Source organism: Capra hircus, chromosome 2 (assembly GCF_001704415.2).
Source record: "Capra hircus breed San Clemente chromosome 2, ASM170441v1, whole genome shotgun sequence".
NCBI classification, from domain to species: domain Eukaryota; kingdom Metazoa; phylum Chordata; class Mammalia; order Artiodactyla; family Bovidae; genus Capra; species Capra hircus.
In genome coordinates, this window is record NC_030809.1 from 110,613,806 (window position 1) to 110,636,855 (window position 23,050).

Below are 23,050 nucleotides of genomic sequence, written 5' to 3' on the forward strand. Positions count from 1 at the left end.
CCCGGGACTCTTCCAGACCCATTAATTTGACCCGGGTCTCCTGCATTGCAGACAAATACTTTACCGACTGAGCTATGAGGGAAGCGTCGGACAGTGTATGCACTCAATTCTCTGAGCGGTAGGAGTCCGACCCCGGGGCCCCCTGGCACGTGGGCTGCCCAAGTTCCTAGACTCAGGGATCATGCTCCGCCCCCTTCACACTCCCTCAGCCCTGCCCCGCCCCCTCAGCCCTGCCCCGCCCCGTCAGCCCTGCCCAAGGTTCGCCCCGCCCCTTCCCCTTGCCCCTTCTCAGCTTACTCTGCTCCAACCGCGCACGCGCTAGAGCGCCGTCTCGTCTCCATGGCGACGCGACGTCTACTGCTCCAAGCTCCCAACACCGAGCGGAGCAGGAGCTGGGCTAGCTTTCTCTGTCAACCCTTCCGATGCTCCGCGTGAGAGGGCCACAGGCGGGTAAGAGGCGCCACACCGAGCACGGTCGCCGTCTCCCCATCCCTGCGAGCAACCTGACCCGGTTCTTACCTCGGACTCCCTCAGGCCCGGCGCCTGAACCCGCCAACTTCTCTGACAGCTCCAGGTTCGGGCTCTGGCGTCCCACCACAGCCCAGGCAGCGCGCGAGAAGGTAGGGGCCGCGCGACCGGAGGTGCTTCTTCCTCTGGCTGTAGTTCGGCGCTGAGGAAGGGATATTTGTGTCCCTGTGGGTGTGATAACTAAGCGGTTTTGACAGGCGCATCTACACCACCATTCTCTGACCTGCCGATTCGCACATGCCAACTCCCTCCCCCGCTCACCCCCCAAAAAACAATGAAAGTATCCGCGTTCCATCCCAGGGCTTCTGGCTCCTTCCCTCGGTCCTCACACCCGCCCCTCTGTTTTTTCCTCTAACTTTTGTGGGGCGAGGCGGAGATGGGGGAAGGACAGTTTAATGGCCAATAAGTAGGAGGAGCAGGGACTCAGCTGGCTTGTGGTTAATACTTCATTACTCGCTAGACTACTTGCTTAGCCATGAAGAAATTTCTTTGGAATTTGAGCAAATCATTTAACCTCCCCAGACCTTATTTTCATCTTCTGCAAAATGATAGGTTTGGACAACTGATCACTGGACTTCCCTGGTGGCTCAGACGGTAAAGCGTCCGTCTACAATGCGGGAGACCCGGGTTCGAGCCCTGGGTTGGGAAGATCCCCTGGAGAAGGAAATGGCAATCCACTCCAGTACTATTGCCTAGAAAATGCCTGGTAGGCCCCAGTCTATGGGGATGCAAAGAGTCAGACACGACTGAGCGACTTCACTTCTAAAATCCAGTCTTCCGCCTTCTGTGAGATAATCAAATTGACTTAAAACTTCCAAAATCGAGCTCCTGTTCAAACTACACTGTGCCCCGGTAGCGTTTTAAATTAACACCTGGAGTAAATTATAAATAGTTTGACTTCCCAGAGGGCAAAAGTGAAATGGACGAATCTGTTTTTACCCCCAAGAGTCCTGAAAGTTGCTTTTTAAAAATAGAGAAAGACACTTAAAGTGTCCTTTGATTTGTTTCAGTCTCCTAAAACTAAATACAAATGTTAACCCAAATCCTCCATGTTAATTTTTTTTTGAAGCTACACACACCCACCCACCCACCCGCACACACACACCCACCCACCCGCACACACACACCCACCCACCCACCCACCCACCCACGCACACACACCCACCCACCCACGCACACACACCCACCATTTGGGCTCAATCTGCAACGGTTTTCTCCCCCTTCATTGCCCTGTCCAGGCTCAGTTGTGCACTTAGAACTCTTAAGTCAGAGGTCAGCTTCAGGGCTGTCTTTGCTAGGCTGTAGGTAGTAATAACAATAAGAGGAGGAATAGTTGGAGTGGTTAGAATTATAGGAGCAGATAGGTGCTGCTGTTATTTACTGTGAGCTACTTATACTAATCCTCAAAGTACTCTGTAAAGCAGGTAATATTGAAACTGCTGGGTGGCATCTTGGAGGCTTCAAGGAACTCCAGTTCTTTATATCTCAACACAGAAAGAATTCAGCAAGAGACAAAGTAACAGATAAGAAGTGACTTATTAGAATAGGATGCTTCTGAGGGTGACAAGTTGGAGAGGGCACCACAGCCAGAGCTAAGTAGTCTACAGTTTTATAGTCAAAGGAAAAGTGGAGAGGGAAAGACGACCGCCTTCTTCCTCATTCTTGAGTAGAAATCAGGCTTCCAGCATCAGTTCCTCCTCCACATCTGGCAGGGGAGTTTTTTTGTCCTCATGTGGTCAAATTGGGATTGTCATGGTGCAGTGGAAATGAGCAAAAAGTGGTGTGCTGTGCTGTGCTAAGTCACCTCAGTCGTGTCTGGCTCTGTGTGACCCTAGCGACCGTAGCCTACCAGGTTCCTCTGTCCATGAGATTCTCCAGGCAAGAATACTGGAGTGGGGTGTCGTACCCTCCTCCAGAGGATCTTCCCAACCCAGGGGTTGAACCCATGTCACTTACATCTCCTGCATTGGCAGGCAGGTTCTTTACCTCTAGCACCACCTATGCTAACATATGGCATATCTCATAATCATCATTTTATTATGTCACCTTTTCCTTTTATTTTTGTTTTCTCTGCATGCAGAAGAATGTGTCCTAGGACTCATTCACTTGCTGAGCTCACTGTGCAGAAGAATGTGAGTCTCATTCCACCGTTGTTTTATTGTTTTGGGACATGTTTCATGCTTCTGTTACGTGGTTTTGTTGCTAAGCAAACCTACTTTCTTGAGTGATCATTAACTTACAGGAGTCTCCCATACTTCTTTATTTACAATCCCCTAGTGGGATTAACTATTTACTCACCCTGTCCCTTTCAGTATTTTTGTCATTTTACACTTGAGGAGAGTGAATCATACAGGGATTAAGGTACTTGCTCAAGAAAACACCATTTGCTGGGATTTGAACATAGGCAATCTGACTTCAGAGTCTGAATTCCTTGTGCTGTATTATGCTGTAAAGGTAATATATAAAATTTATAGGTAGTCACCTTTAAATATGAATGTAAGTGAAAGATGATCACTGAAATCATTTTAAACACACTTGAGACTTGGCAGTGAAATATTACCCTCGCCTGCCCGCTTTCCCCGTTAAGCTCCTCTAGGATGGAAGTGAAAGACGCTGAGTTGTGTCCGATTCTTTGCAACCCCATGGACTGTATAGTCCATGGAATTCTCCAGGCCAGAATACTGGAGTGCATAGCTTTTCCCTTCTCCAGAAGATCTTCCCAACCCAGGAATCAAGCCCAGGCCTCCCACATTGCAGGCGGATTCTTTACCAGCTGAACCACAAGGGAAGCCCAAAGCACAAGGAAACCCATCCATCCTCAAGGATGGTGCTTAATTAGCTGTCTCTCCTCCTCACAATTTCAGGGCCTGAGCATGTAGCTGTCTACCTATAACTCTCCCTTTGCCTGTTCGAATAAAAGATAATTTATAAACACAAATAGCACAAAAGGATGAAATAACTACACATGTAGGATGAAGAATATATATATCTTTCAATTTTTTATTGCAAAAAAATATGGGATGTTTTACCTTTTTTTGTTACTCTTTTAAGGTTTTCTTATTATTTATTTTTCACTGTGCTGGACCATCATGGCTGCCCGCAGGCTTTCTCTGCCTGCAGTACATAGGCTTCTCACTGGTGGCGTCCCTTGCCGCAGAGCGTAGGCTCTAGGCACGAGGGCTTCAGTAGTTGCAGCCCTCAGGCTCTAGAGCGTGGAGTCTAGCTGTGGCTCATGAGCTCAGTTGCTTCATGGGATGTGAACTCTTCTCAGACCAAGGATCAAAACTGTGTCTCCTGCATTAGCAGATGGATTCTTACCCACTTTACCACCAAAGAAGTCCAGTACTAAGTCTTTATAATCTGAGGGTCATTTCTCAAATCTAACTAATCATGTTTTAAGCACTCAGTTGCCACATATGGTAAGTGGCTACCATATTGCAAAGCTCTAGTTTAATATGTTCTTTTCCTTTACTCTGTTGTTGCTTCCCTGATAGCTCAGTTGGTAAAAAATCCACCTGCAATGCAGGGGATCCTGGTTCAATTCTTGGGTCAGGAAGGTCCCCTGGAGAAGGGATAGACTATACCCACTCCAGTATTCTTGGGGTTCCCTTGTGGCTCAGCTAGTAAAGAATCCATCAACAATGTGGGAGATCTAGGTTCAACCTCTGGGATGGGAAAATCCCCTGGAGATGGGAAAAAGTACCCACTCCAGTATTTTGGCCTGGAGAACTCCACGGACCACGTGTATATTCCATGGGGTCACAAAGAGTTGGACATGACTGGGCAACTTTCACTTTCACTTCACTTGTTGCATTTCTTCTTATTCTATTCATTTAATAAGATGGCATCACTGGCTTGATGGACGTGAATCTGAGTGAACTCCTGGAGCTGGTGATGGACAGGGAGGCCTGGTGTGCTGCGATTCATGGGGTCGCAAAGAGTCGGACATGACTCAGCGACTAAACTAAACTAAAATATTTACCGAGGACCAATTTCTGTGACATGGAGTACATTAAGTACTAGAGATTTTTTTTCTTAAATAGTTTAAATTTATCTGTTCTTTGTAGCCCAAAAAACTAGCTGAACTAACCGAGTTGTTGACTGGGGTTTTGGTTGTTGACAGACAATTTTTCCTTGAAAGCTAGGGCTGTATCTGATAAAACCTAAGAATTGCTGGGAGCTATGTTTTGCATCATGTGTAGAAAATCTGTCTACATTGAGCGAGAGAAGAATGAGACCCATGTGAAAGGAGAAGGAGAGATGAGCAAGGGAAAGTCCCTACTTTGAGCGCCACACTCTCATGACCACAGCTGTAGCCACTGTGTCCTGATTCCACACAGCTTATGTGTTCAACTCTTGGATTCTATGAGACAGGTCTTCCCCGTTTGTGCCTAAGCTACCTTGAGCATGATTTCTGGAACTTGCAACTGGGAGTTCAGGCTCTTACAGCTAAGAGACATTAAGTACATTTGAAAAATACATACTTATGTGATGGCTGTACCTTTTTCTGACAAATTATCAGTCTCTGCTTTAAGTTTACCTGTGTTCTCAATTACTCTGCTTTTTCCCTGGAGTCAGTGATCTTTCTAAGCAAGTATCATTACTTTAGGGCTTATGTGATTGATTAATTAATTAAAAGTCCTTAGAGCTAGCCTGCTTGTCTCAATCACAGCAAAGCCTGCTTTTTGTTTCCCTAAGCAATCTTAATCAGCCCCTTAAGACATCATCTCAGTTTTTACTTTGGATGAAACATCAAGTTGTTTCTACCATGTCCCTCCTATGTGCCGGCCACTGTACTAAACCCCTTACCCAGATCATCCTACTTAATGCTTATAGTGAGCCAATGAAGTTGGCACCGTTGTGACCCCTGCTTTACAGATGGAGGAACTGAGGCCTACAGAAGTTTTAACTCACCCAGGCTTCCATGGGAAGTGGCAGAATGGAATATGAACCCAGTGTCTTTACTCAAGAGCCCAACTTTTTTTTTTATTTGACGTATAGTTAACTTACAATGTTGTGTTAGTTTCTGGTGTCAGCAAAGTGACTCAGATATATATATACACACATACACATACATACAGTATACTTTTTCATATTCTGTTTCATTATGGTTTATTATAAAATACTGAATATAGTTCCCTATGCTAGAGTAGGGCTTTATTGTTTATGTATAGAAGTTTGTATCTGCTAATCCCAAACTCCTAATTTATCCTTCCCTCTGCTTTCCCCTTTGGTAGCCATGTTTGTTTTCTGTGTCTGTGAGTCTCTTTCTGTTTTGTAAATAAGTTCACTTTTATCATGTTTTTAGAGTCTGCACGTAAGTGATACCATCTGATGTATCTTTGTCTGCCTGACTTCACTTAGTATGATTATCTCTATGTCCGTCCATGTTGCTGCAAACGACATTATTTCATTTTTTATGACTGAGTGGTAATATATTCCATTGTATATATGTAGCACATCTTCTTTATTCATCTGTTGATAAACATTTCAATTGCTTCCATGTCTTGGCTTTTGTAAACAGTGCTTCTATGAACATTGTAGTTCATGTATCTTTTTAAATTAGAGTTTCTTCTTGATATATACCCAGGAGTGGGACTGCTGGATCATATGGTAACTCTATTTTTAGTTTTCTTAAGGACCCTCTGTACTGTTTTCCATAGTGCCTGCACCAGTTTACATCCCCACCACAGTGTAGGAGGGTTCCTTTTTCTTCACACTCTCTGCAGCATTTATTATTGGTAGATTTTTTCATGAGAGCCATTCTGACCAATATGAAGTAGAACCTCATTGTGGTTTTGACTTGTATTTCTCTAATAATTAGTGATTTTAAGCATCTTTTCATGTGTCCATTGGTCATCTGCATGTCTTCTTTGGAGAAATGTCTATTTAGCTCTTCTGCCCATTTAAAACAATTTTTTATTGAAGTATAGTTTATTTACAATGTTGTGTTGCTTTCAAGTATATAACAAAGTGAATCAGTTATATACATACATGTATCCACTCTTGTTTAGATTCTTTTCTCATAAGGGGTGTTAGAGTATTGAGAATTCCATATGCTATATAGCAGATTCTTATTAGTTATCTATGTATATATAGTAGTATATATAGATCAGTCCCAATCTCCCAATGTATCCCTCCCCTCCGTTATCTTTTGGTAACCGTAAGTTTGTTTGCTACCTGTGTGACTGTACTTCTGTTTTATAAATAAGCTCATCTGTACCCTCTTTTTTTTCTTTTTTTTGGATATCACTTATAAGTGGTATTATATGATATTTGTCTTTCCATGTCTGACTGACTTCACTCGGAATGACGATCTCTAGGTCCATCCGTGTTGCTACCAATGGCATGGTTTTATGCTCTTTTATGACTAATATTCCATTGTATGTATGTAGCACATCTTCTTTATCCATTCCCCTGTTGGTGGACATTTAAGTTGCTTCCATGTCCTGACTATAGTACCGCAGTGAATATTGGGGTGCATGTATGTTTTTTTGGAAGCTGGCTTTTATTAGGTTCTGGGAGGAAGCTGGGGAGGGTTGTTTTGAACCAAAGCTCACTGGAGGAAAATGGGAATTCAGAGTTGTGGCGGTTTCTTGTGGGCACCAAGTGTGGGCAGTTTGCTGTTGCTAAGGTGTGTGAAATTGTCTTTCTTCCTGCTGATAGTGAATATTGAGACCAGTGGGGATGCATGAGGACCCCCCCTTGTGGCTTCCTGACTCCATTTTGTATCAGGCGTCCTTCATCCTTTTTACCCACGGCATCTTAGTGGCGCCCCAGTGTTTGAGGGAATGCCCCCTGCGCACAGATTCTGTACCGTTCTGTAGATGAACAAAGACCCTAGGACGTGCACAGGAGAGTCCGTTTAGCAACTTGAAGGGCCTCCCAGTGTACTCCTGGGTGGCCACTCCAGACTGAAGTTGGAGCTTCAGGTAGGCTTAGCAATCAGTAGGGGTGACATCTGCCTGTTGTGCTGGGATCACGTCTAGAAGGCTGTCAGAGACAGAATAGGAGTAGTAGTGCCTGTTCAGTCATGTCCGATTCCTTGCAGCCTGGTGGCCTGCAGCCTGCCAGGCTCCTCTGTCCACAGAATTTCCCAGGCAAGGATACTGGACGGGTTGTCATTTCCTTCTCTGCATGTATCTTTTGGAATTATGGTTTTCTCTGGGTATACGCCTAGGAGTGGAATTGCTGGGTCATATGATAGTTCTATTTTTAGTTTTTTAAGGAACCTCCTTAATGTTCTCCATAGTTGCTGTGCCAATTTGCATTCCTACCAGCAGTGTAGGAGGGTTCCCTATTCTCCACACCCTCTCCGCATGTATTGTTTGTAGACTTTTTGATGACAGCCATTTTGACCCATGTGAGGTGATCCTCATTGTAGTTTTGATTTGTATTTCTCTGATAATTAGTGATGTTGAGCATCTTTTCATGTGGTATTTGGCCATCTGTGTGTCTTCTTTGGAGAAATGTCTGTTTAGATGTTCCATCCATTTCTTGATTGGGTTATTTGATTTTTGGTATTGAGGTGCATGCACTGTTTGTATATTTGGAGATTAATCCCTTGTCAGTTACATTGTTTGCAAACATTTTCTCCTGTTCTGCTTCACTGACTATGCCAAAGCCTTTGACTGTGTGGATCACAATAAACTGTGGAAAATTCTTCAAGAGATGGGAATACCAGACCACCTGACCTGCCTCTTGAGAAATCTGTATGCAGGTCAGGAAGCAACAGTTAGAACTGGACATGGAACAGCAAGACTGGTTCCAAATAGGAAAAGTAGTACATCAAGGCTGTATGTTGTCACCCTGCTTATTTAACTTATATGCAGAGTACATCATGAGAAACGCTGGGCTGGAAGAAACACAAGCTGGAGTCAAGATTGCCGGGAGAAATATCAATAACCTCAGATATGCAGATGACACCACCCTTATGGCAGAAAGTGAAGAAGAACTAAAGAGCCTCTTGATGAAAGTGAAAGAGGAGAGTGAAAAAGTGGGCTTAAAACTCAACATTCAGAAAACAAATATCATGGCATCTGGTCCCATCACTTCATGGCAAATAGATGGGGAAACAGTAGAAACAGTGTCAGACTTTATTTTAGGGGGCTCCAAAATCACTGCAGATGGTGACTGCAGCCATGAAATTAAAAGACGCTTACTCCTTGGAAGAAAAGTTATGACCAACCTAGATGGTATATTCAAAAGCAGAGACATTACTTTGCCGACTAAGGTCCGTCTAGTCAAGGCTATGGTTTTTCCAGTAGTCATGTATGCATGTGAGAGTTGGACTGTGAAGAAGGCTGAGCGCCGAAGAACTGATGCTTTTGAACTGTAGTGTTGGAGAAGACTCTTGAGAGTCCCTTGGACTGCAAGGGGATCCAACCAGTCCATTCTGAAGGAGATCAGCCCTGGGATTTCTTTGGAAGGAGTGATGCTAAAGCTGAAACTCCAGTACTTTGGCCACCTCATGTGAAGAGTTGACTCACTGGAAAAGACTTTGATGCTGGGAGGGACCGGGGGCAGGAGGAGAAGGGGACGACAGAGGATGAGATGGCTGGATGGCATCACTGACTCAATGGACGCAAGTCTGAGTGAGTTGGTGATGGACAGGAAGGCCTGGCATACTGCGATTCATGGGGTCGCAAAGAGTCGGACACGACTGAGCAACTGAACTGAACTGAACTGATGATTTCCCTTGCTGTGCAAAAGCTTTTAGGTTTCATTAGTTCCCATTTGTTTATTTTTGTTTTCGTTTTTGTTTGCCTTGTGAGACTGATCCTAGAAAATATGGCTGTGGTTTATGTCCGAGAATGTTTTGCCTGCGTTCTCTTTTAGGAGTTTTTTGGTGTCACGTCTTAAACGTAGATCTTTGAACCTGTTTTGAGTTTCCTTGCATATTTGGCATGAGGGAATGTTCATTTCATTGATTTACATGCAGGTGTGTCGCGCTTTCCCAACACCGCTTGCTGAAGAGACTGTCTTTTCTGCATAATGTAGTCTTGCCTCATTTGTTGTAGATTAATTGACCATAGGTGTATGAGTTTATTTCCGAAGAGCCCCAACTCTTGAGTATTACCTCTTACTGCCTCCCAAAGATTTGTTCAGTTTTATGAAAGGAAATTAAGTGAACATTTCCTAGGTAATGATAAAGCCAGACCTAGCAGAGACTGGGTTTCCATCAAGGGCTGGGATCTGCACATCCTAGGTCTTTCTTTTCCAGGTGAAAATGGAAAGTGAATTATATGCACTGATGTTTCGTCCAGGTAAAGGATGGAAGTAGCAATCCATAGAGACCTTAGAGCTAGAAGGAAAAGTTCAGTTCAGTCGTGTCCAACTCTTTGCGACCCCATGAACCACGGCACGCCAGGCCTCCCTGTCCGTCACCAACTCCCGGAGTCCACCCAAACCCATGTCCATTGAGTCGATGATGTCATCCAGTCATCTCACCCTCTGTCGTCCCCTTCTCTTCCTGCCCTCAATCTTTCCCAGCATCAGGGTCTTTTCCAATGAGTCAGCTCTTCACATCAGGTGGCCAAAGTATTGGAATTTCAGCTTCAACATCAGTCCTTCCAATGAACACCCAGGACTGATCTCCTTTAGGATGGACTGGCTGGATCTCCTTGCCAGTCCAAGGGACTCTCAAGAGTCTTCTCCAGCACCACAGTTCAAAAGCATCAATTCTTCAGCACTCAGCTTTCTTCATAGTCCAACTCTCACATCCATACATGACCACTGGAAAAACCATAGCCTTGACTAGACGGACTTTTGTTGACAAAGTATTGTCTCTGCTTTTTAATATGGGAAAGGAAAGCTCTAAATACAATAGGAAGACCCAGACACATGGGCACCCACAGGATGGGGGAATATGTGGCATATAGGTACCTGTCAGGAGAGGTCACCTTAGATTTCTTTTGCTAAGATCTTTCTTGGTTCATTATTGCATTGTTTTGGCTTCAGAGCTCCACTGCTGTAGAGAATCAAGAGTAGAATATTTCATTCATCCTAGAGTTTGGTCTTCTACAACTGTTTTCCCAAAAAGATGTCTTGCTTTTCTGAGATCCTTTGGCTCTCTCTGTGAGCCTCTCAGAGGACTAATCAAATTAATAACATATATAATGTCTGGCTTGATCAAGGTTCTCCAGAAAACAGTGCCTAAGGCAAAAGTATACTATTGCAAGTGCAAATAAGTGTGAGGAAGACACATTTAAAAAGAGGAAAACTTATTGCAAAATAATGGAGCTTCTCTTTTTATAGTCTACAGTTTTGGTCCTGAATTTTATGTTCCAGAAATCCCTAGATATTACTACTAATAATTTTTAAAGTCTGGCTTGGAATATGGGGACTGTTGGGGAGGAAAGGGCAAGTGAATTTAAAAAAAACTTAAAAGTTGATTTTTCTCTTTACAATTAGAATGAAATTTATTGAGATATATAAAGACCTAAGTTATAGGAAAATCAGTCTACATAGGCTAATTTTAAAAAGATAAAACATTCCAAGAGAAAACATTGTAACTTGTAAGTATTGATAAACTCATAAGGGAACTTTTATCAGGTAAGAATTATATTTTAAACTGTATCTTTGGATAAAATCAAAGGTTTATTTCTAAATGTGTTTTTTGAAATATTTTACTAAAAATACTGCATCTTGAAATATTGAAAAACTTCTTGTTCTGGCTAATATACATCTATAAAGGTGTTTTTCATAACACAGATGAACTAGAGTGTAGCAGGCAGTTTGGTTTACATGTTGTTCTTCTTTGTTAAAGTGGGAAAGGAAAGCAGTGTTGTAAACACATGCCACACTGAATTTGTGGTTTCTGGGGTCAACTGAGTAGGAACGTGATACCCTTAACTTGCTGTATCATAACAATATTTGGATTCAGTTCTAGAGTCCGAGTTACATAAAACCAAAAGGTAACATAATTAGAGGCTAATTTAGCACATCACTTTTCTAACTTGCAAAATTATCCCTATTGCTCTTTTTTACATAAACTCCAGGGCTTCCTTGATAGCTCAGTTGGTAAAGAATCTGCCTGTAATGCAGGAGACCCCGGTCTGATTCCTGGGTCAGAAAGATCCACTGGAGAAGGGATAGGCTACCCACTCCAGTATTCTTGGGCTTCCCTTGTGGCTCAGCTGGTAAAGAATCTGCCTACAATGCAGGAGACCTGGGTTCAGTCCCTGGGTTGGGAAGATCCCCTGGAGAAAGGAACCTACTCCAGTAATCTGGCCTGGAGAATTCCATGGATTGTATAGTCCATGGGGTTCCAAAGAGTCAGACATGACTGAGCAACTTTCACTTCACTTCAAGGTAAAATGGGAAAAGGAAGCTTTAATTTCTTTCTGCTTTTTTAAAATCAGATTTCATAATCCAGAGGAATAATGTTTTTCACTTAGTATGAAAATATGCTACTAAAAACAATACCAAAATACATGCTTACTGCCCTGCTGACAGACTGAGTTGTGCATTCTGTTTTATTTATATTCCAAGTTTATAAAAATGTTTAAAGACTTACAGAGTAAATATTTTGTTTTTTTGCAGGAATCATCTAGACAGGACAGATGCTGTAAAGGTAAGAGAATATAAACTAATTTTTAGAATGCTTTAGTTCTTTCTTACCATCAATTTATATAGCTTTGGAATAATTGACTTTAGTATAAAATTATATTTTAGCCTGAAAGTGAAAGTCAGTTAGTCATGTCTTACTCTTTGTAACCCCATGGACTATACAGTCCATGGAATACTCCAGGCCAGAATACTGGAATGGGTAGCCTTTCCCTTCTCCAGGAGATCTTCCCAACCCAGGGATCAAACCCAGGTCTCCCACATTGCAGGCAGATTCTTAACCAGCTGAGCCACAAGGGAAGCCCAAGAATACTGGAGTGGGTAGCCTATCCCTTCTCCAGTGGGTGGATCTTCCTGACCCAGGAATCTAACCTGGGTCTCCTGCATTGCAGGTGGATTCTTTACCAACTGAGCTATCAGGAAGCCCCCTGTATTTAGCCTAGATAATAAAAATGTTCATATAAAGGCTGTGAATAAATTATTCAAGTACCTCAAGCTAAAATAATATTGATAATGCTAGTTTTTATTTCTGCTTCTCTCATAGGCACCAAAAGATAGACAGAATGGCAGATTGCTAGTGTTTGATCCAAAGGGTAAATGATTTATTACTTTAAAAGAATATATTTGATCACCCTTTTGTCCTAAATATTAAGAAGATAGTCTATAGGAATGGTTGAGTGTGGTTGAGTTAGCAATTAAATCCTTTATTATACTGCCTGTCACTCAAACAATGCCTAAATATTTGCCAGTCAGGAATTTCTATTAAGAACATCACTATTGATAAAATACTGGGTTGAGTTTTTTTTCTTCTCTTTCAGAAAAAGTGATGATTGAACCAAATGAAGGAATGTCAGAGTAAGAAGATGTCTCTTGTTGAGCATCTGATCTATCATGCCTTTCAAGCAATTAGAAGTAGATAATGCAATCATTTGTCACCCAATTAAATTTGAAAGGCCAGAAATGCATGGATTAGCACTTGGCTTTTGCTTCAGTCAAAGCAACTGTTTCTTAGATAAGAGGACACTTAAAATGAAAAATGAATTTTGATAAAAATGTAGGGGTATAGATAATATTCAAACCTACTTCTCAACTGCTTAGACACCAAGTATTCTGTATTTTACTTATATAACTTTCATTGCTCATTCTCGTTTCACTTTGATACTTGCTCGTTTCTTTGAGAATATCATTTTAAAGGAAAATTTACCTTAAAATCAGATTTTTATTTACTATGAGAAGAACAATTACTACTAAATAAGGAAAATAATCACCCCAACTAGTTGAAGAGATCAGTGTTGAAAGAATCATAGTCCAGTTTCAATTTAGTAGCTAAATATTAAGTACCTGCTTTGCTCAAGGCACTGATTCTGGTAAACCATCAGAGTCCTTCCTGACATAATCATCTATCTACTGAAAAAAAATCAATTATTTATTCCATGAAAAATTGCATTTTGAAAGTTGATCATAAAACACATTCATAAGGTTCAATTATTGACAAATTGATAGTGCGCTTCTAGTAGAATTCTATTCAAATCAAAGTTATTTTGAATTATCCTGAATATTATTGGCTGGGAAAACTATACCTTATACAACATATGTTTTAACTTATATACTGTCAAAGCTGAAAATTAAAATTAGGGTTCGCTTTGACTTTTGCAAATTGTGTAGTAAATACGTGTTTTTATATTAAAGAGAAGGTAATAAATTACAGATCAATGACAGAATCTGTGCTTATTTCAGAGTAAATGTTATGGACAACAAGGAAAAGGTAAATGCCCCATTAACTATATTAATCTAAATGTAATTATATACTATGTATCCTATTAACATGGTTAAAAATATTTAAATAAAAAAATCTAAGAGAATTTTAGTAGTCTTTGGGGGAAATATGATATAACTTTAATAATAATGAGAGTTAGTAGCTATTAATGAAAGTAAATATCGTGTCTATGAACTCCAGTGTTCATAGACTGTGATAAGCAGTGCTGGAACTGGAGCAAGGGGTCACCCGTATCCTGAGGTTGTTAAGCCCCAGGGCTAAATCAGATGCAGTCTGGGCCAAGAAAGAAAGGCAGTGTGCGTGTGTGCTCTGTTGTGTCTGGCTCTTCGCAGCCCCATGGACTGGAGCCCACCAGGCTCCTCTGTCCTGGAATTTTTCAGGCAAGAATTCTGGAGTGTGTTGCCATTTCCTACCCAACAGGCTCTTCCCGACCCCAGGGATCAAACCCACATCCCCTGCATTGCCAGGAGGATTCTATAGTGCTGTGCCACCTGGAAAGCCCAAGTGGCTGCCGGTTCTCTTGATCTCATTAATTGCATCTGGTTAGCAAACTACTTTTTGCAAGAGCAGTATGATCATGTTCTGTTCACTTCACTTGTAGAGAAGAGTTTGGGTTTAGTTTGGTTATTATTTGGAGTAGGGTAGAAGGAGGGATTGGCACCCCACTCCAGTACTCCTGCCTGGAAAATCTCATGGATGGAGGAGCCTGGTGCGCTGCAGTCCATGGAGTCGCTAAGAGTCGGACACGACTGAGCGACTTCACTTTCATTTTTCACTTTCATGTACTGGAGAAGGAAATGGCAACCCGCTCCAGTGTTCTTGCCTGGAGAATCCCAGGGACGGTGGAGCCTGGTGGGCTGCATAGTCCAGTCTATGGGGTCGCATAGAGCTGGACACGACTGAAGCGACTTAGCAGCAGCAGCAGAAGGAGGGATAGGTTGATAGCCAGTAAGCTTCATAGGTGCATGACTTTGTAACTCAGCAACCTCACCCAAGCAGATTCTTTACCATCTGAGCCACAAGGGAAGCCCAGTCTCACTGAGAGTTGAAGGTAAACAGAGCCAGTTCTGGGGGGAAAAAAAAGTAAAAGATCAAGTAGGAACACAGAAAACCATGGGGGACCTTTGCTGAGCAACAGTGTGACTGACCCACAGAGTTGATGGATTTTCTCAGCGTAGCCTGCATTCCACTCCCCACCCTCCTTCCAGCTTCATGGTCTGACTGGCAAGTGGAATTTCCTGAAAGGTTCTATCCAGGTTAGATTAGGGAAATCTAAGCGTTTTCTTTCCCCATCAGTTCTTTGCCTTAATCTTCTGATTGATTCTTCATTCTAATCTGAGCCACAAGCAGTGTGTGAACTTTCATAAACCAGGAGTTTCACAGTTCTCTGAACACAAAGGCCAAATAACTCATTTCCTTTTTTTCCTCATGGATCCCGTATGTCAGAGATTTTGTCTACCCAACAAATGGCACTTAATTAACAAACCACTTTCAGCAGTAAAAATAAAGTGTATCTTCAATGCTGGATAAGTCTTATAGATGTTGGACCTTCGATCTGTTGGGTTATTTGGTCAAGCTTTCAAGTTCATAGATGTGTGGGGAAAATGGCTAAAGGAATCCCACAGAACTCAACTTTTTGAGGTTGATAAAATAGTATTTATAGGTTATTCCATAATCATATTTTATCTTTTATAAAACGTATGACACAATTTTTATTCCCATTTTTACTTTTTTTCCCCCATTTTTACTCTTTAAGTAAATGCCTCTTTAGACACAGACCAAGATTGGCAAGCAAAATTTATACCTCACTGACTTTTGCAAGTCTCTCTAAATATAGCAAAGACAGTCTCAGAAAAGTAAGTTTAAATTAATTTTGTTTTTAGGCTCATGTTTGATAAATATCAGTTCAGTTCGTTTCAGTCACTCAGTTGTGTCTGACTCTTTGTGACCCCGTGGACTGCAGACACCAGGCCTCCCTGTCCATCACCAACTCCCAGAGCTTATTCATACTCATGTCCATTGAGTCAGTGATGCCATCCAACCATCTCATCCTCTGTCATCCCCTTCTCCTCCCACCTTCAATCTTTCCAAGCATCAAGGTCTTTTCAAATGAGTCAGCTCTGCACATCAGGTGGCCAAAGTATTGGAGTTTCAGCTTCAGCATCAGTCCCTCCAATAAATATTCAGGACTGATTTCCTTTAGGATGGACTGGTTGGATCTCCTTGCAGTCCAAGGGACTCTCAAGAGTCTTCTCCAACACCACAGTTCAAAAGCATCAATTCTTCAGCTCTCAGCTTTCTTTATAGTCCAACTCTCATATCCATACATGACTACTGGAAAAACCATAGCTTTGACTGGATGGACCTTTGTTGGCAAAGTAATGTCTATGCTTTTTAATATGCTGTCTAGGTTGGTCATAACTTTTCTTCCAAGGAGCAAGCGTCTTTTAATTTCAAGACTGCAGTCACCATCTGCAGTGATTTTGGAGCTCAAAAAAATAAAGTCTGTCACTGTTTCCCCATCTATTTCCCATGAAGTGACAGGACCAGATGCCATGATCTTAGTTTTCTGAATGTTAAGCTTTAAGCCAACTTTTTCACGCTCTTCTTTCACTTTCATCAAGAGGCTCTTTAGTTCTTCTTCACTTTCTGCCATAAGGGTGGTGTCATCTGCATATCTGAGGTTATTGATATTTCTCCCGGCAATCTTGATTCCAGCTTGTGCTTCATCCAGCCCAGCATTTCTCATGATGTACTCTGCATATAAGTTAAATAAGCAGGGTGACAATATAGACCCTTGACGTACTCCTTTCCCGATTTGGAACCAACCAGTGTGTTGTTCCATGTCCAGTTCTAACTGTTGCTTCTTGACCTGCATACAGATTTCTCAGGAGGGAGGTCAGGTGGTCTGGTATTCCCATCTCTTTCAGAATTTTCTACAGTTTATGGTGATCCACACAGTCAAAGGCTTTGGGATAGTCAATAAAGCAGAAGTAGATGTTTTTCTGGAACTCTCTTGCTTTTTCGATGATTTCAATTTTGGTAATTTGATCTCTGGTTCCTTTGCCATTTCTAAATCCAGCTTGAATATCTGGAAGTTCGTGGTTCACATACTGTTGAAGCCTGGCTTGGAGAATTTTGAGCATTACTTTACTAGCATGTGAGATGAGTGTAATTGTGCGGTAGGTTGAGCATTCTTTGGCATTGCCTTTCTTTGGGATTGGAATGAAAACTGACCTTTTGCAGTCCTGTGGCCACTGCTGAGTTTTCCAAATTTGCTGGCATACTGAGTGCAGCACTTTCACAGCATCATCTTTCAGGATTTGAAATAGCTCAACTGGAATTCTATCACGTAAACTTTCTTTGTTCATAGTGATGCTTCCTAAGGCCCACTTGACTTCACATTCCAGGATGTCTGGCTCTAGGTTGGTGATCACACCATCGTGATTATCTGGGTCATGAAGATCTTTTTTGTATAGTTCTTCTGTGTATTGTTGCCACCTCTTCTTAATATCTTCTGTTTCTGTTAGGTCCATACCATTTCTGTCCTTTATTGTGCCCATCTTTGCATGAAATGTTCCTTTAGTATCTCTGATTTTCTTGAAGAGATCTCCAGTCTTTCCCATTCTGTTGTTTTCCTCTATTTCTTTGCACTGATCACTGAGGAAGGCTTTCTAATCTCTCCTTGCTGTTCTTTGGAACTCTGCATTGAAATGGGTATATCTCTCCTTTTCTCCTTTGCCATTCACTTCTCTTCTTTTCTCAGCTATTTGTAAGGCCTTCTCAGACAACCATTTTGCCTTTTTGCATTTCTTTTTCTTGGGCATGGTCTTGATCACTGCCTCCTGTACAATGTCACGAACCTCTGTCCATAGTTCTTCAGGTACTCTGACTGTAAATATAAATGTAAGTAATTTGATAAATATAAATAATTTTAAAACAAAGTTTAAAATATGAACTTTAAAGAATTATTAATTCCAGTAGAAACTTGAGGACATTTAATGTACTTAACATACTAATTAACTGTAAAACCTGGATTATCTGCCCTCTAGCATACATATGTTCCAGTGGGATATTTAACTTGACTGTCTAACCTTAGTAGATACTAAATTAAATACTCTCCATCTTCCAAAAAGTAATAATTTTAATCTTTCCTCAACTGTAGCTGTATTTAAAGAAAACAGATCTTTTAGAGTATACTGGTTATCTGTTTATGTTAATTGGTTAGAGGCACTGTTGCCATAAGTCACTTTCTCAGATGAAGTCAACAGACTATAGTTGAAGAGGAGGTTGGAGTTTGGGCCTCTTCTTTGAAACTGTGTATAAGGAAGACTGTATATAAGAAAGTGAGCAGAAGAGGAATTCATATTTTACTGTTGGTCATTTGGCCCCTTCTCATATGTGTTTTTATGGCATGTTCACTGCTTTCAAATAGTAATATCCTTTTTATCTTCAGGCTTCCTCCTGTTCTGTCATTAAAATCATTAAAGGCATTTCATACTATTCAAATATCCAGAACTAGATTAGCTAAATTCCCCTCTTTAGGGATGTAACTTAGTGAATATATAAGTATAATATTTCATAGATTCTGAAGCATGCATATTTTCTTTATATTGTAACATTTCTTACAGTTGATGACATCTTATACTGGCAATGCTTTTTCTTTCTTAAATATTAATATGTCTTATTAGGTGGTATTTTTGGCTGGACCTGGAGATTATCATACTAAGTGAAGTAAATCAGACATAAAGACAAATATCATATGAGATCACTTATATGTAGAATCTAAAATATAATACAAATGGACTTATTTACCAAACAGAAACAAACTCACAGACATAGAAAACAAATTTATGGTTGCCAAAGGGGAAAGAGGGAAGGGGTAAATGGAGGAGTATGGGATTAACAGATAAACATTACTATATATAAAACAGATAAACAGCAGGGATTTACTGTATAGCTCAAGGAACTATATTCAATATCCTGTAATAAACTTTAATGGAAAAATATGAAAAAGAATATATACATATACACACACATAGATTAAGCTGAACCACTTTGCTATATACCTGAAACAGTATTGTAAACCAACTATAGTTTAATCTTTTCTAAAAAAGAAATAGATACTCTTAAATTCAATGAAATTCTGTAATAATAAAAAGGCAGCATATCTAATCTAGATAAAAGCCCTCCTTTCATAGATAAAAGGAATAGATATTAAAGCGTATGAATTCCAGTAATCATTTGTGGTGACCTTTGGCATAATAGGATTCTATCATGCTAGAAACTGAATACTTAAGTGACTCCTCAATTTTTCACATGTAGGGCTTCTTCTTTGATGTCTCCTTTCACAATTAGAAAATCAAGGAGGGCAGAAGAACAACTGTAAATCTTCTTTGCTGTGTATTTTTCATCACCAGAGAGGGTTTTGCTCTAGCAGCATATACTGGGGAAGTAAAGGTTCCATTCCCTCCGTAGTATTAGGAATGTAAGAAGCTGTTTAGCCTATTTGCTAAATCACTGTGCAAAACCACTGACTTAAATACTAATGTTACAGAGTCATATTTCAATGGGGATAAAAGAGAGCCATCATAACTTTGGGGGAAAAAATAATACTTTACATCTTTTTATCTTGTCATGCAAACTAGAAGTTGAATTTTTTAAACTCAGTAAAGGAGACATACTCAAATGATCTTAAGACCACGAAAAATGAACATGGGGTTGTTTTCCCACCAGCATGGGTACCTGTCAGTGTACCACACAAAAATCCTCTGTCTCAATACATTATCTGTTGACGTGAGATTTCAAGAGAAAATTAACTAATCCTTATTTCAGCCACTTAATAAAAAAACAGGCTACTTCATATTGTGAGCAAGGGTTAATAGCTCTAAGCATATTGGACTCTAAGCATAAACATTGGGTTAATAGCATTGAACTCTAAGCATAAACATTTAACAGTGGTAAGAACTGACTTGAGAAGAAAACCCAAAGTCTAGTATTCCTTAAATAGTTTTATTTCACCATATCATAATGGACTGCTTATATGTTCTATGTTAACTCTGAAAAGATTCTAAGAATCATTACACGATGACAAATGCCTGGTAGAAACAGAATTTTAAACATTAGTAAAACTTATTTTTAATGCTTTTCCACAAAGAAGATATTGCATTTTAGCTATTTATTATTGATATACTGTATGTTTATATTAAATGTGTGTTTGTGTATAAACCCATATAGAACCTTTAACAGAACTGTAACCTAGAAAAGTATTTTTTAACTACTTCAACATCTAGGAAGGAAGTCTCTTCAAAAAATATTGAAAATAAAATCTCTTCAAATAACACTAAAAATAGAATATCTTCAAAGAGTATTTCAAACAAAGAAATAGAAACAAATCTACAATCTAATCTATGGTCATCTTCCTTCTTAAAAGCAAGCACAGGTAATAACATTTATTTTATTTGAGTAACTGTAGCTTCTATTTCAGCCTTCCTTCTTTAGGACCTTTGGGATGTTGACAACTTGTAAGTCTGGGGCAAGTCTTAGGAATCAGTAGTTTTTCAAACTCATGTATGGGATGATTCTGATATGCAATCAGGTGTGATCCAGGGGTGTATATTACATAAAATGATAATGATAGAATATTAAAGTTTAGAATGGATTGAAATACCTATGAAAGCAATAACAAGTTTCAGTCATTCAACAGTGGTTTACTGAGTGCCAGACACTTGTTTAGAAGCTGTGGGTATAATAGTTATCAAATAGGAAAGACACTTGCCCCTATGAGGTTCACATAGATAACCAACTATTAAATAATAATAATACAAACACATAAGACAAAGACAGGTCGGGCTGGGCACTATAACGTAAATGGCAGCAGGAGGACTACCTTCGATCTGAGGATCAGGGAGCCTCTCTCATGATCCTCAGTGTTTGTGAATTCAGTGAGTCCCTGTGACATCACATGAAGTTCTTATTCCCTATTATGACCATCTCTGATGACACCAGCGTGTTGGGTCGGTGAACTGGCTGGGTACACGCTGTAGGTTAGAGTGGTCGTGAGTCAACGGAGACTAAAGGAAACAGGTAGATGGCCTGAATAGCCCAGGCATCACACTCTGAGTATCTCTTTGGAGGACGTTATCTTTTGCTTCGAATGAGGAGTTTTCCCAACCTTTTCTTTGGAGAGGGGAGAGCCTGATTTTTCTTAACATTGTGTTCTGTCAACCTTTCCTGGATTTCCTTATTTTCTTCCTTCTAAGACCAGTGTTTCTACATGTTTAAAGTAGCTAATGGCCGCACTCCCATCAAAGAAGACATCTCACAAGACTTCCCACACACTCAGAATTCTAAAAGCAGGGGATGATGTAGCACAAGTTCAGGTTGAAACTGTGAAATTCATCTGCAGAGCTAAAGAGTTGGCAAGCTCAATAGTGTTTCCCAAAGAGATAATTTTAGGAAACACAGGGCAAACTTTTTCCAATAGTAGTATATGTTAATGTGTATTAGAAAAAAAATAAGAACGTGATTAAGAATGTGGACTCTGGAGCCAAACTGACTCCCAGATCTACCTTAATTGGTGGTGTTAAGTTGGGCGAGTTATTTAACCTGTCTCCTGTCTCTCAGTTTCATCTACAAATGGGATAAAAACAGTACACATCTCATTGAGATGTTGACAGAATCATATGATTTAATGTGTAGTATTCAGAAGAGTCCTGACATAATATTTGCTATGATTGTTACGTCTTTTATTAATACCTCTGTCAATTGGGGGTAAATTTTTAAGATTTTTTATTTACTTGTTATCTTTTGGTCATACTGCATGACATGTGGGATCTTAGTTTTCTAAGACCAGGGTTCCAACCTGTGCCCTCTGCATTGGCAGTACGGAATCTTAACCACTGAACAGCCAGGGAAGTTCCCCCGATAATTTTTATGATCTAGCAAAATTTCTAAGTTAAAAAGGTAGATTAAAAAAAGATGCTAAGTAAATAGTATAGCTTACTTTCATATGGCGAAATGGATAAAGTGTTATAAGAATTACTAAAATTTCCAAAATATCTATCTCTTAAATATTTCTCTAATATCTCTCCTCCTTTATCACTGTTTTAACAGTACACTATCAACCATCTTTTTCACCTGGACTTTTTTTTTTAATGTTTTCTTTTAAAATATTTCAGCTTATAGAAAATGAGCAGAAATAGTGTAAGTACTCCAGTAACTCTTCATATACAAGCAACTGTTGACTTAAGGGGCAAAGATCTCATGATCCTTTACGCTAAGTCAACATGTATTTTCTAAGAATAAGGACAATTTAATTAGTTCGTGAACTCCAAGAAACAAATTTTCTTCTTAACCAATATGTAAGATTGTCTCCCCAATTTAGATGAAGAGCAAGACATACACACTTATATACACAACCATTGAGTCCGTTTTTGGATTTTGTTCCTGAGAATAATATTTTCTAGTTTTTGCTGTCTTTTGGCATATTTGTAGTCAAACAGCAAGTGCTGTTGTGACTTGTCAGTAAATGCAGTCTAAAAACTGCTTAGAAAATTCCTATTATTAGAATTCATTTTGAGCTGGCTTTTTAACAGCCCACAGGGCCTCTGAATGCAAAATAAGTAAACAAAGTAAGAGGTGGGAATCCGCAAGTTTCCTCTTCCACGGTTTTACTCAGTAAAGTTACTGCTGCGAATCCATACAGAATCCTGGAATCTTCAAACATCTCTGACTCCTACAAGCCTTGAGAAAATGTGAAGGTGTTTCATTTTGTCATAGCCTTTCTGAGGGTTATGACAAAAGACGGAAAGATGTTATGGTTTCCCCATCTCACTCCCCTTCCAGAATGTTACCTGGACTTTTTAAAGGTGATTTTTTCCCTAACCACCTCTCTCCCTGCTCTTTTTGTCTTTTTTTTTTTTTTTTTTTTTGGTCTGCCCTCAAATACAATTTCTACCCTGCTTTCCAAGAGTTCCTTCAGAAATTAAAAATCGATCATACTTGTTTCTCTACTTAAATCTTTCATGACTAGCCCCTTCATTCTTAGGATGAAGTTCTAATTCCAAGACTACTGGCCCACAAGAATCCATTATCCAGCTTGTACCCCTCTGGCCACATCTGTCACCATTTCAGCCTCAACTTTGACCCATAATAAGCACATCAAAGTGTTGCTCT

General features: G+C 40.2%; 1 protein-coding gene across 3 annotated transcripts in view; it reads left to right on the top strand.

Moving 5' to 3' along the window:
• The window catches only part of SP5 (Sp5 transcription factor), a 72,277-nt gene that overhangs the window by 36,335 nt on the left and 12,892 nt on the right, over positions 1-23,050 (top strand). The window contains exons 1-2 of one of the 3 annotated variants that reach the window (XM_018064451.1): positions 300-620; positions 12,073-12,103. In XM_018064451.1, coding sequence (XP_017919940.1) covers positions 423-620; positions 12,073-12,103 — 229 coding nt within the window. In that variant the 5' untranslated portion in view covers positions 300-422. Of the gene's footprint in view, positions 1-299; positions 621-12,070; positions 12,104-12,914; positions 12,952-23,050 lie in introns of those variants that run through there. The other 2 variants (XM_005675979.3, XM_013968933.2) reach the window with 2 other exon arrangements.